Source organism: Vulpes lagopus, chromosome 4 (genome assembly GCF_018345385.1).
Source record: "Vulpes lagopus strain Blue_001 chromosome 4, ASM1834538v1, whole genome shotgun sequence".
Lineage (NCBI taxonomy): Eukaryota > Metazoa > Chordata > Mammalia > Carnivora > Canidae > Vulpes > Vulpes lagopus.
In genome coordinates, this window is record NC_054827.1 from 90222861 (window position 1) to 90236317 (window position 13457).

General features: G+C 53.2%; 1 protein-coding gene across 1 annotated transcript in view; it reads right to left on the minus strand.

Annotated features, from left to right (window-relative positions):
• Nucleotides 1-546: 546 nt before the first annotated feature.
• SV2C (synaptic vesicle glycoprotein 2C) overlaps nucleotides 547-13457 on the minus strand; it is a 219335-nt gene continuing 206424 nt past the window's right edge. The window contains exon 13 of the mRNA XM_041753202.1: nucleotides 547-6591. Coding sequence (XP_041609136.1) covers nucleotides 6408-6591 — 184 coding nt within the window. The 3' untranslated portion in view covers nucleotides 547-6407. The remainder of the gene's footprint in view (nucleotides 6592-13457) is intronic.

The window sequence follows — 13457 nt, forward strand, 5'->3', positions numbered from 1 at the left end:
ATGTCATAACCAACCTTGGAACTGTCCTGCCTCCTTTGTTACATGAAGTAACACTTCCCTTTATTACTACGGATACTTGAAGCTGGGCGTTCGGTTAGATGCAGTAAAAGCATTCTTTTGGGACTAGCAAATCCATGGCAGGCAGTGTGTGTTTCTGCCTTCGATGCCAACACTACAAAATAGCACCTTTCTCACCATTCTTCTCAAACTAACATTCCAAGCAGCTGCTACCAGACAACTGCGTTGATAGGCTAGATACAAATCTGTTTGCTATTCCTGTTCTAGGGTGGAAGGAGCCAGGCTTGTGCTCTGCCACCAACTCCCCCACAAACGTTTTCTTCCCCATGGTCCAGCCTAATGATCAGAGAGTGTTCCTGTAAGATCAGCAATACCTCAATACCCACGATAGCAGCCCACGGAAACAATTCAAATAAGCCTGAATCAAGGAAAACAGGTTTCTTTATGCCCAAGCATATACAAGAAAGTGCTTATTTTTAAAGGGTCAATTCATGCTTGGAAGGGAAGTCAGTCACAAGGCAATCTTTATTTGAATATAACAGAGCAAAAAAGCTCTTTTATTAATAATCCGATGTACATTAAATATCTTTGCAGCTGTTACATGAATGTTAGATATCTGGCATATAAATGTATACACACTTCCACATCTGATAGATTTATGCTGTACACGAGTCGTCCCACACAGAGCATGCCCTTTCACCAGGATACGCACCAGTGTCTGGGGACATTTGTCAAAACATACTTGGTCAAACATTTTGGCAATTGGGAATCAGACACAGAGGAGCATACCAGAAACATGAGTTCACAACAGGACCAGCTGTACTGAAGATGGAAACTCCAGAAACCTGAAACAGAATGTACTGGGGCTCACACATGCAGCACATATATACATACAGTACAGTTGGGGTAACTAGAACATTCGTAGCAGGAGGGCTTACAGAGCAGCAAAAACAGGAAAGGAACAAGACGGAACAAAACAAAACACCCAAACGCCAAAACCTAGGCCAGGACCCCAGGCAAGACCTTAGTGCGGAGGAGAGTGGATCGTGGGTTAGCACGTGTCCAAAATGGAAGTTTACCTGAAAGAAAGAAACTCTCTCAGGACTTTACTTACAGTGTCTAGATGTGAGTCAAGGACACATGATCTATTCAACATGTTCCCAGATTAGAGTGAAGATACATGACCACAGTTTAGATGTTATAAAAGCACGCATCAAGAAAGAACATTTCTGTTTTCTTCTGATTTAGGACGTAGATTCAGTACAATAAATGTCTAACAATAGTGGTGGAAGTGAGATTAAGCAAATCTGTCTGGGTCTAGCCAGGCAGCCCTGGTGAATGTCAAAGGCAAGGAGGGGGTTTCCTTCTTGGACACGGACTTGGGGGTTAGAGGGAAGACGCCACATAACTTCAAATGAATTTATTTTGGTTTGCACAGCATAAAATAGCCAATTTATGGTCCCATTTCCAAAGGAGCAGTACCCAGAGGAAGCAGCGGGTTCTGCACGCGGCGGACCCTGCTCCGAGTGGGTATAAAGGTGGAAAGAAGCCCTCTGTGCAGGGCACCTGCTACGAGCTGCGGTAAACCGGCCCGACCGGGACGGGCTTTGCAGATTTGTTACTTAATTCCAAGTATACACGACGGGTTTTCAGTGGTGGCGGTGTTTCTCAGCGCCCCCATCCCACGGACAGCCCCCCTACCCCCCACCCCGGCTGCAGGCTGCTGTGGGCCCAAGGGGAGCGGGCCCAAGGGCTCCATTCTCCCTGCACCCCCACCCCCACCTGAGCGGCGGCCCTTGGCTCTCGGGCGTACGAGGCCGGGCCGGGCCACCGGGCACCTCTGGGGTCAGACCCCTGCGCCTCCTCCCCTGCGCCCCCTTCCGACAGCGCACCCCCCTGGGTCCTGGAAAGCTCGCTCCTGCCCCGGGGCACCTGCTGGAGGCAGGAGGAAGAAGACCTGATGGGGAAGAAAGAAGTGGGGGTGCAGTGCCTGGGGGTGGGGGCGGACAGGCTCAGCGGTGGAGAAGGAACCGGGGCTCCTGCAGTAGCCGGCAGAGGGACCCCAACGGCTACTGGCTCCCCTCAGGTCCCAGCCCCAGAGGCCTTGCTATTTCAAGACACTTTACAAGAGGCACACACTGCTTTTCAACTGCAACCTAAAAGTCTCCTGCCACTAACTGCCTGAACCTGTTTCCTGGGTGGCTTGGCTGCCAAGGGGAGCGGGACGGTCTCGGGGAGGAGGGGGGGGCGTCGGGCTGACTGGCTCTGAGGGGCTCGAACAGACGTGCCCAGCTTCTCCCGGCCTGCCCCAGGCCTGCCTCCAAGGGTGGCAGGACCCACAGGCCGAAAGCCAACGCCTCTGCGAAGCAGGGGCCTCTCTGCTGCGCCTCCTTCCTTGAGCCTTACCTGACCCGCTTCCCCCAGGCGCCCGACGCCTCCTTTCCCTCGTCTTCCCAGCATGAGCAGAGCCTCTAACAAGGGCCAAGACATCCAAGCGCTTCCTCCTCCAGGCAGGATGCTCCCGCTCTGAGGGGCTCCGAGCTGCCCACCCGAGGCTGCTCACCACCTTTACATCCGGGACAACAGCTCTGCAGTGCCAGGGAAGGGGCTTCGATGTGGCACCTGGGCTAACTCGGCGGGCAGGCAGCACCCCGCAGCCCTGGACCGCACTGTGCCAGGATGCATGGCCCTGAAGGCTCTGCGCCCCTCTGCGCCCCCAGCCCTGTGGCCTTCAGCACAGGCCCAGGCAGGTCCATGAACCCGACCCTCGACCCTCGTAACTCAAAATCCTGGGACCCTCCGGCCTGCGGACTGATGGAGAAAGAGCCCGGAAAGCCCGGCACTGCTGTGTCTGGTTGGGGACACTCCGCTGATGGGGAACGCTCCACATTTGGGGCAAAGGAACATTCCGCGCAGGACCGGCCCTCCATACCTGAGGCATACAGGGACGCACATGTCCAGGAGATGTTGGAAGTTTTCTTCTGTCTACTTATCCGGATTGCGGGGGAGGCTTTCCTCAGAACACAGGTGCTTTGGCAGAAACGCGTAGGCCAGTTCAGAGCGCTGTAGCACCGACGCTTTTCTGTTGTTGTCTGTCACAGAACTTGTGTTTCTGCAGGTTTGGTGACTGCAAAAAGTTCACGTCTGGGCCACAGCCTCACTTTCCTTCACCAGTGGAGGCGGTGAGACCTGGCGGCGCGTCCTGGGCCAGCGGCCCCGCTACATCCCTACATCGCAGAGCAGAGTGTCCGTGTAGGCGCAGCTCCTCCTCCAGCTAAACCAGAGCCCGGGCCAGGCCAGCCCACACTTGCCACATAGCTGAGGGGGACAGACCCGCCCACACCTGCCACATAGCTGAGGGGGACAGGCCCACCCAACCTGCCACATGGCTGAGGGGGACTGACCCGCACGCACATGCCACATAGCAGAGGGGGACAGACCCCCACACACCTGCCACATAGCTGAAGGGGATTGACCGGCACACACCTGCCACATAGCTGACGGGGACAGCCCCACCCACACCTGCCACATAGCTGAGGGGGACAGACCTGCACACACCTGCCACATGGCTGAGGGACAGGCCCGCCCACATGCCACATAGCTGAGGGACAGGCCCACCCACATCTGCCACATGGCTGAGGGGGACAGACCCGCCCACACCTGCCACATAGCTGAAGGGGACAGGGCCGCACACACCTGCCACATGGCTGAAGGGGATTGACCAGCACACACCTGCCACATAGCTGACCGGGACAGGCCCGCCCACACCTGCCACATGGCTGAGGGGGACAGGCCCCCACACACCTACCACATAGCCGCGGGGTACAGGCCCACACACACCTGCCACATAGCTGAGGGGGACAGACCCGCACACACCTGCCACATAGCTGAGGGGGACAGACCCGCACACACCTGCCACATAGCTGAGGGGGACAGACCCGCACACACCTGCTACATGGCTGAGGGGGACAGGCCCGCACACACCTGCCACATGGCTGAGGGGGACAGGCTCGCACACACCTGCCACATGGCTGAGGGGGACAGGCCCGCACACACCTGCCACAGCTGAGGGGGACAGACCCGCACACACCTGCCACATGGCTGAGGGGGACAGACCCGCACACACCTGCTACATGGCTGAGGGGGACAGGCCCGCACACACCTGCCACATGGCTGAGGGGGACAGGCCCGCACACACCTGCCACAGCTGAGGGGGACAGACCCGCACACACCTGCCACATGGCTGAGGGGGACAGACCCGCACACACCTGCCACATAGCTGAGGGGGACAGGCCCGCACACACCTGCCACAGCTGAGGGGGACAGACCCGCACACACCTGCCACATGGCTGAGGGGGACAGGCCCGCACACACCTGCTACATGGCTGAGGGGGACAGGCCCGCACACACCTGCCACATGGCTGAGGGGGACAGGCTCGCACACACCTGCCACATGGCTGAGGGGGACAGGCCTGCACACACCTGCCACATAGCTGAGGGGGACAGACCCACACACACCTGCCACATAGCTGAGGGGGCCAGGCCTGCACACACCTGCCACAGCTGAGGGGGACAGGCCCGCACACACCTGCCACAGCTGAGGGGGACAGACCCGCACACACCTGCCACATAGCTGAGGGACAAAGCGGACTGTGGGAAAATCAAGGTGGTGCGAATGATGCAAAGGAGGCAGAGGAACTGGCGTGAAGGCGGGACAAGGTGGTGCCCGCGGCTCTGCGCCCGGGCTGTCCGGATTAGCCTGGCTCGCCCCGGGGCCACCTGGGAGGCGTGGGTCAGGGGCCGGGAGGCCGAGGGAGGCCCGCCTCTAGCGGGGGCGCCGCGTGGGAGCTCAGGACGCCGGCCCGGCCCTCCACGCCGCTGCAGCCGGGCTCCAAGAAAACCGCAGCGGCTGGGCCCTGCCGCTGGGGACCTGCTTCGTTCTACACGTTTACCGTGCGCAGGGACATCTAGGCGCTCCCGGCCAACAGCCTCGCGGGCCGGGGAGTCCCGGGGGACCAGGGGCCGGAGCTGACCTGGGGGCGCCAAGCGGCGGGGCAGGGGACTGCGCATGCGCAGTCGGGGCGCTGGGCCCGCGCCGCTGCCCGAGGCCGCTGCTTGGCTCCTGCGGGCTCGCGCTCTCCCCCAGGCTGCGCGGGCCTTCCCTTCCCACCTCCCGCCGCCTTTGCGGGCGGGGTTCCTGGGGCTCGGCCCCGCGGGGGCCACCCGGGCAGCGCCCCCTTCCCGCCGGCCGGCCCCCGGCCGCCGGAGCACAGACCCGGCTCTTCAAGGGCTGCTCGATTAATGGCTGTTCAGGAAGGAACGTGCCACAGGGCATGGCGGGCGGTCTGCAGCTGGGGTGCGCCGCGGGGGGGAGGGCGGGAATGTTGTAACCCGGACGTCTGCGGGGCTGCTCAGCGCCTGGCCCGCAGGGAGGCCCCGGTGTCTGGGTGAGCGCAGGACGCGCCCCCGCCCCCGCCGAGCTCCGCCCACCTCGCGGCCCCCCGGGCCCCCCCGCGCGGCTCCGGGCGGGCCCCCTGCGGCCTGCAGCCCCCGAGCGCCCGGCGTGAGCGGCCGATCCTCCGAGGGGAGGGCCACGGGGGCGGCAGCGGGGCGGGCGGGGGCGCGCGGGGCGCGCGGGGCGAAGGGCGGTCTCCGGGTTCCCGATGTCGCGGGCTGCGCGCCTCCGCCGGGACACCACGCGGCCCCTCCGCGCCGGCAGAGGTCCGGCCACGCGGTCCACTCTGACCCCCGCCGCCCCGCGCGGCCTGTCTCTCTCGTGGGCAGGGCCACCTCCGCCGTCAGGCCTCTGGGAGCGCCCCCCCGCCGCACCGGTGCCTCTGAAAGGTCCTGCGGTAAGGGCGACGATTGCTGGGCGTCCTTTTCTAAGTAAAAAGGAAGTATCACTCTGTTTCAAAGAAAAAAAAAAAAGAATCCCGTCCCGGCACAGATGCAGTAACTTCCCCCCTGGGTCAGAAGCAGGCGCCCCTGAGCACCCCGCGAGCATCCCGGAGCACCCCGGAGTACCCCGAGAGCACCCCAAGAGCACCCCTGAGCACCCCGCGAGCTCCCCGGAGCTCCCCAGAGCACCCCGGAGCTCCCCAGAGCACCCCGCGAGCACAGCCGTGGGAAGCCTGGCCCAGCAGGACGCCGCAGAGCCGCTCCTCGGACTGGGGAGCCGGAGCCTGAGCGGCCCAGCGGGGGTGAGGATGCAGGGAAAATGCCGCAATCACATCTAAGGTGGGGGTGCCTGGCATCTACATCTTAGTCGCAGCAAGAGTTAGTGTTCTGGTATTTTCCACCTTTTGAGATCTGAAAAAGTCTGAAGCCTTGGGTCAGTCCGGAGTGTCGAGCAGGGCAGGAGACAGACGCCTGCGGGCGGCTTGCTCCCCTTACATCAGGACCTGGGTTCGTGTGTCCGGCAGGCGCAAGCCCACGAGTCCTCCACACACGAGCACAGTGGACGCCAGCAGGATGGGGATCGACTTGGTGAAGCTGACCAGGGAGCCGAATATCAAGTTCCCGAGCACGGCCGCTGCTTTGCACAGGGCGTTCAAGAAGCCGAAGCCAGTCGCCCTGCAAGGGGAAGACACAAGAGGAGGTTGACCAAGTGACTGCCCAGATGCAACCTGAGCCAAAAATGCCCTGGGTGTGTATCATTAAGGCGAGTAATGACGTGCTCGTTAGCACATCTGGGGCCGGGACCCTGCTGTGGGCACCGGTCCTTCAGCCCGCGTGCATTTCTCATCACCTCGACTGATTCTTACCCTTCCCAGCAGTCCCAGTTCATCATGAACAGAAAGAAAGAGGAAATTTCGGGAAGACAAGTCTCTTCACTCTTCCAGAGTTAAATTAAAATATTGGACCATGTATTTCTTTAGACTTTGTTTCCCTCCCTCTTTCCTCATAGCTTAGTGTGTGAGGTTTTAAATAACTAAAGCCATGGGATTTTCAGGGAAAATTAGGGATGACTGGCTTGCATTCCTCATCTTTCTGGTGCCACAGAGGTGGATCCCCACGCTCTCTTCACCCATGTTTTGGCCCCAGGCAAACACTGAATGCCAGGCTGAGGGCCCAGGAATGAGCTCCTGGCCCTTCTTCCATCCTCCTCAGAGTTCTACGTGGAGAATCATGCCCAGGAGAGGAGCAGATCACAGCCCTAGAGAAGATCCTGTTCACTCTGCTGGCATTTGAATGTGGTTTGACTGTGCACTTCTAGGTAGGAAATGATTTTGTATGAGAGCATCCTGACACCACTGACATCATGACACAATATGACTCTTCTCTGCCTTTATGCCAGTTCGGTTTCCTGTCACTGGACCCACCTGTGTATTAAAGGCAAATTGAATGCAAGATAATTGTTGGATGCACTTCCCCTCCCTCCAGAGGGAAGTGTATTTTATTTGCTGTAAAATGCAGCATCAAGTACACATCTCTTTGATCTGTAAATGTGTAAGTGTGGGCCTGCCTTCGGCCAGTCACAAGAACTACTCATCACTATCGGAGCTGTTCCTAGTGACATTTTCTACAAAGCGGAGACATTTATTGTGGTTATTATCTAACCAGCCCCTCCTTCCCACATCACAGAGAGAACGACAGCTTCTGTAGGAGCTAAGCCTGTGAATTTGTCCAGGGCCAGTGAGTTCTTGGGTCAAAACAGAGGAGGGAGCAAAACACCAACTTTCTTTTTGACCAGGACACTGGGGAAGTTGAGTAAGCAGGGCTGAGCAGTGTGGTGACATCACCAACTGTGTGGACTGTGGAAGGGGTGTAGCAGGATCTCTGACAGAAAAACAGGAACTTCTTGAGAAGATAGCAAGCTAATTTTGTACGCTTCTTCTTTTTGGTTTGTTTTTAAATAAAGAGACTGCTGATAGCAACAACCACAGAAAGATAAGATTTAATAGGCTGATAACTGATAATTATTTCCTTTTTTTTTTTTAAGATTTTATTTATTTATTCCTGAGAGACACAGAGAGAGGCAGAGACACAGGCAGAGGGAGCAGCAGCTCCCTGTGGGGAGCCCGACGCGGGACTCAATCCCGGGACTCCAGGATCATGCCCTGAGCCACCCAGGCGCCCCTGATAACTATTTTTAAATGAAATTGCTGGAGGCCACATGTCAGGTACCACAGAGGACTTAAGTACAATGACATCATGTACTGCCTCCCCCACCTCCGTGGAGATGCCATGAGGCTGAACTCCTTTTTTCTTTCACTAACATTTTCTCAAGCAGTTTGAGGCTTTCAAAAAAAAAAATGAGTGAAAAGCAAAGAGGGTTCCCATGTACTCCCTTCACTCCACACCCCTGTTATTCACATCTTAGTATGGTACATACCTTTACAACTGATGAACCAATGTTAGTACGTTGCTATTAACTTACGTCCATAGCTTATGTCACATTCATTGTGTGTTTTGTATTTCATGGGCTTTGACCAATGGATAATGACATGTGTCCATCAGAGGATCATATGGAGTAAAGTTTCAGTGCCCTAAAATCCCCTGGGCTCCTCCTATTTATTCCTCCTCTTTCCCTAGTAACCTCATGCCACCACTTTTTTACTGTCTCTAATTTTCCCTTTTCCAGAAAGTCAGAGAGCTGAAATTCTAGAGTAGTAGCCTCTCAGATTGACGCCCTTCACTTTTTTAAAACTGCATTTTAGTTTCTAGAAGCAAGGGTCATAAATGACCAAATACATCTTATGGTAGTAAGATAAACTCTATCGTTCTGGGAAAACTGGCTAGTGAGTATGTTGCTGATAAGAGAAAAACATTCTTCCTGTAGGAAGAAGTCTCTCCACCCTGAACCTGCAGAATGACCCCAGGAGAGTTTACAGCTGGGTTGAAATAACTGTATTTTCCCAAGCTGTAACTCTGAACAAGGTATAGAATACAGGTGACTCTCTCCTTATGGTACGGACAGCTACCGAAGGTTCCTGGACAGCACTGAAGAGACAGGCACTGGGAGCATCTGGTGTCGGAAGCTTCTAAAAAACCACAAATGATCAAATCTTTCCTATCGTATGACTCTCCATTTTCATTGACAGAGCAGGGGCAGTTCTTCACATGAAAGTCTCGTATGGATATAAAGCATACAGCCTCCTTAAATTAGCACTGGCATTCGAGAAGATGAAACTGTTCTTTCCTTAGATAAGTAAATTATTTCTTCTAATACTTGCGAGACAGAGGGTATGATTTCCCATGCACTGGACACACAGCTGGGCTACAAAAACCATTATCAAGGTATCTCGCCCTTGCTGGTTATCTGTTTATAAAGGAAATAAGCTTTCAGTTCGTTTATTTCCTTGCTCTTCCTTCAAGGAAAGCCATGGACTTCTACAGACACACAACGTACGCGTCACCTCATGCTCATAAGTCTTTGGAGGGTAGGGAGCTCAGAGAGTTTGACCAGCTGACTCCTCAACACAGGACAAGCTACATAATTTTTTTTAATATTTATTTATTTATTTATGAGAGAGAGAGAGAGAGAGAGAGAGAGAGAGAGAGAGAGAGGCAGAGACACAGGAGGAGGGAGAAGCAGGCTCCATGCCGGGAGCCCAATGCGGGACTTGATCCCGGGACTCGATCCCGGGACTCCAGCATCCCGCCCTGAGCCACCCAGGGATCCCCACTACAGAATTTTTTTTTCAGACCAAAGATGTTCCTTCTCCTAACCAGCAAGGACCACGGAGAAAGAATGAAACGATCTATTATCTTCCTATAAACTCCATTCCTTGCGCCCCTACCTCTCCAGCCAGAATCCCTTGTTTGCAATTCTTGCTACTTAAATCTTTTAAATGGAGATTCTTTCCCCAAACAGCACCCTGGGATCACAGCAGGTCCTCACGGTGGCTGTGGCCCTGCACCGTTAATCCGGGTATCCTGGTCTGAGCCTGCTGCTGCTCTTGGGAGAGCCGGCTTACTGTGGTGCTCAGGCTCAGCCGCCTGGGGGGAGAGGGGGTGGCCACCAGAGCACCCCTCACTGCAGCTGGACTGCAGCTTCCCCAGGGCCTTCCCAATGGAGTGGGTTCCAGCTCATGGATGTCATTACTAGCTTTGATTAGAGGCTGGGAAAAGGACACTGCCGGCATCATTCCAGATAGAGAGAGCAAAGTGTCGCCCTCACCGTCAGCCTCTACCTTATTTAGTGAGGGTCAGCCTTCAGGGCAGGGTCAGCCATGGGTTTTAGGGGGTTCCTGGGAAGAAGTAAGGGATGCAGAATAATAGTAGCACTTGGGCAGGGCCCGGCACATGGTAGGCGTCTTGCCACTGTTGGCTGTTGCTTTGAACGCTGACTCAAGAATCCGTCCCACTGACTGCCGAAATCAGGGAAATGAACTAAATGCTCATTTTGAAAGGGCCTGACATGGGGTAGATCCAGATTCAGTTCATGGAATTTACCTGTTAAGGGGTAAAATGTAAGCATTCTCTTTGCTTAATGTAAACTTCTGGAAAAAGCTTTTTCTGGACAACTTATCTAGCAGTCAAATCGCTGCTAGAAGTTAGAAAAGGACTCAACGAAGTGCATTTTTCAAAGCACAGACAGTCCTTAAATTAGTGATAGCATAGCTCCCTCTCATCTACAGGGGAGATGTTCCAAGACCCCTAGTGGATGCCTGAAACTAGAGATAATACCAAACCCTGTTCTGTTTTTTCCTATACATACTTATTTGTGATAAAGCTTAATTTATGAATTAGGCACAGATTAACAATAACTAGAACAATAAAGTAGAACAATCACAACAATACACCATAATAAAAGTTAGGTGATTGTGGTCTCTCTCTCTCAAAATATCTTACTATACTGTGCTCACTTTGCTCACTTGCCTTTTTTTTCCTTTTTATTTAAAAATTTTTTTTAAAGATTTTTTATTTATTTATTCATAGAGACAGAGAGAGAGAGAGAGAGAGAGAGAGAGAGAGAAAGAGAGAAGCAGAGGCACAGGCAGAGGGAGAAGCAGGCTCCATGCAGGGAGCCCGACGTGGGACTCGATCCCAGGCTGCAGGTGGCACTAAACCGCTGTGACACGGGGGCTGCCCACCTTTTTTTTTTTTTTTTTTTTTAAATTTTATTTATATATTTATTTTTTCATTTGCCTTTTTAAATTTTATTTTTTTTTTAAGATTTTAAGTCATCTCTACACCCATTGTGGGGCCTGAACTCGTGACCCTGAGATTAAGAGTTCCATGCTCCACTGACTGAGCCAGCCAGGCAACTCTGTACTCACTCATTCTTCCCATGATGACGTGAGATGAGGAGGTGCCCATACGAGGAGATGACATGAGGTGAGTGACGCAGGTGCTGTGACATGCTGTCAAGCTACTACTGACCTTCTGGTGCTGTGTCAGGAGGCTCAACTGCCTCCAGACCTGAGGTGACATGAATCACCAAAACTGTATAAAGGGAAACCTCAGATAAGGGGGGGCTACTGTGCATCATGATCTAGGGATTCATCCAGAAGCTGGCTCTTTAAAGCACAAAATGAATTTCATTTTTTTCTCATGGAAACAGCATTACAAATGATGGCAAGTTTCCCAGACTTATGTAAAAAAAGCTATTTCACCACTGAATCCATCTGAGCTACTGGGCTACAGTGCTCTTCTGAGAGCACTAGAAACCCACTGAATATTAATCCAAGAAGCAAAATGGTTCTTAATATAGTTCTAATCTATGCATTCTTCTATGCATGTATTCATTTAATAATCATTCATTAAGCATGACGTGCCAAGCTCTACCCTAAGCACCAGGGAGCCCAAAATGAGTAAGATAAAGTCCCCTTTTGCATTAAGACAGATGCAAAAAGACCATGAGAGCACAGCTTGCTAAGAATTTAATATATATAGCCACAGGGTCCTACAGGAGAGAAGGGGGTGGAGGGGATCTCAGGTTGGGCATGGGTGACCTGAAGAAAGGCTTGTCAGAGGGGGTGGATGAGAATAGAGTTCATCTGGAAGCAGTTCAGCTCTCCAGGTGAAGGATGGGATGTGGACAAAGGTGCTCTCTGACTCTCAAAACATCCTCATATCTAAGTTATCTCCATGGTACCCTACCCAGTGTGTCTTAGACACTCCCACAAAGGCCTCTTGAGTGCCAAATGACCGCTTAACCCCAGTCCTCAAACAAGTGTCCCACTTGCTCATGCAGCTGTTTCAGTGTGGGGTCCGAAGAGCAATCTGGCTGAACTAGGGTACATGGACATGCATGACCATAGCCTCACTCAGGGCTGCTCAAGCCTGGTGCCCACTATCACCAGGGGAACTTCTATAACACTGTGGGCTCCTAGGAAGTGGGGTGGCAATACTGATGCCCAGGGCCACACTCACAAAAATTCTGACTTTATTGCTCTGCTGGAGCCCAGGCATTGTTTTTTTTTTTTTTTTTTTTGAAGCCTTGTGTGAATCTAAGGTGTATCCAGGGCTGAGAACCCTGGATTCTTCCAGAGATAACTGCATTTTTTAATTGATTTGAATTTACTATCACATGCCAAAGCAACTTACAAAAGCAAACATCCACTCCACCCCTCCAAAAAATGGTTTTCATTTCTGAATTCCTTTTAGCGGGCTTCTAGTCACATCCCTATTATTACAAACCACAGGATTCATACAATTTTGCTTCTGCTTCCCCCCAATCATTAATAAGACCATCCCATGTTCATGTTTTAAGACAAAATGATGAGGCATATGGCCATTATTTCTGTGACCATACCCTTGGATAATTAGGGGCTCTCCAAACAGGGGAGACATGAGGTATTGCAGTGAACACTGTCCTACATAAGATCTCCTTCATTTGGATTGTTCATCAGGAAACACCAGGCTCTTCTGCCTGGATTCAGCCTAATTGTTAGGGCAAGACTGTGGAGTCTTTCCGTTCATTCATGACCACCCTCAGGACGGGCGCATGGACACACGGACACTTGCAGAAGGAACTAAGGAATTTCCTGACATCTTCAAAATACGTTGGAGGTAGATTTCTATCAAGGGCATCCTCAGGGGCATCAGTCAGGTCATGTGTGTTTACTGATGTCAGTCTATCATCTTGCTTTCTCAGAGGTACAATTTCATATTCGTAAGCTGGAAAAAACTGAATCCAATTGCTTTCTGATCTTCAAGGAAAGAGAAAGTTTGCTTTGTCCAAGTAAGTAGTATGTGTCCTCCTTAACTCGGGAAGATGGCATCCTATACCACTGCAAGCAGGGCTTGCCTTACATACAAGTGGAGAAGAACAACCTATGGTTTGTGAGCCAAGAGGATCCCTGGGCCCAAAGCAGCCCTCCATCCCCCTCCCATCCCCATCCGCATCCAGGGTCTTCCTATTGCTTGTGCTGTCACTATGCAAATAGTCACGGTCAGGCAATGACTACGGAAGTCTTTGTGGCTTACCCTGTATCTGATGAAGCTAGGTAGGAAGTAGGTTGAGTGCCTGGGTCAGAGTAGATAATGCT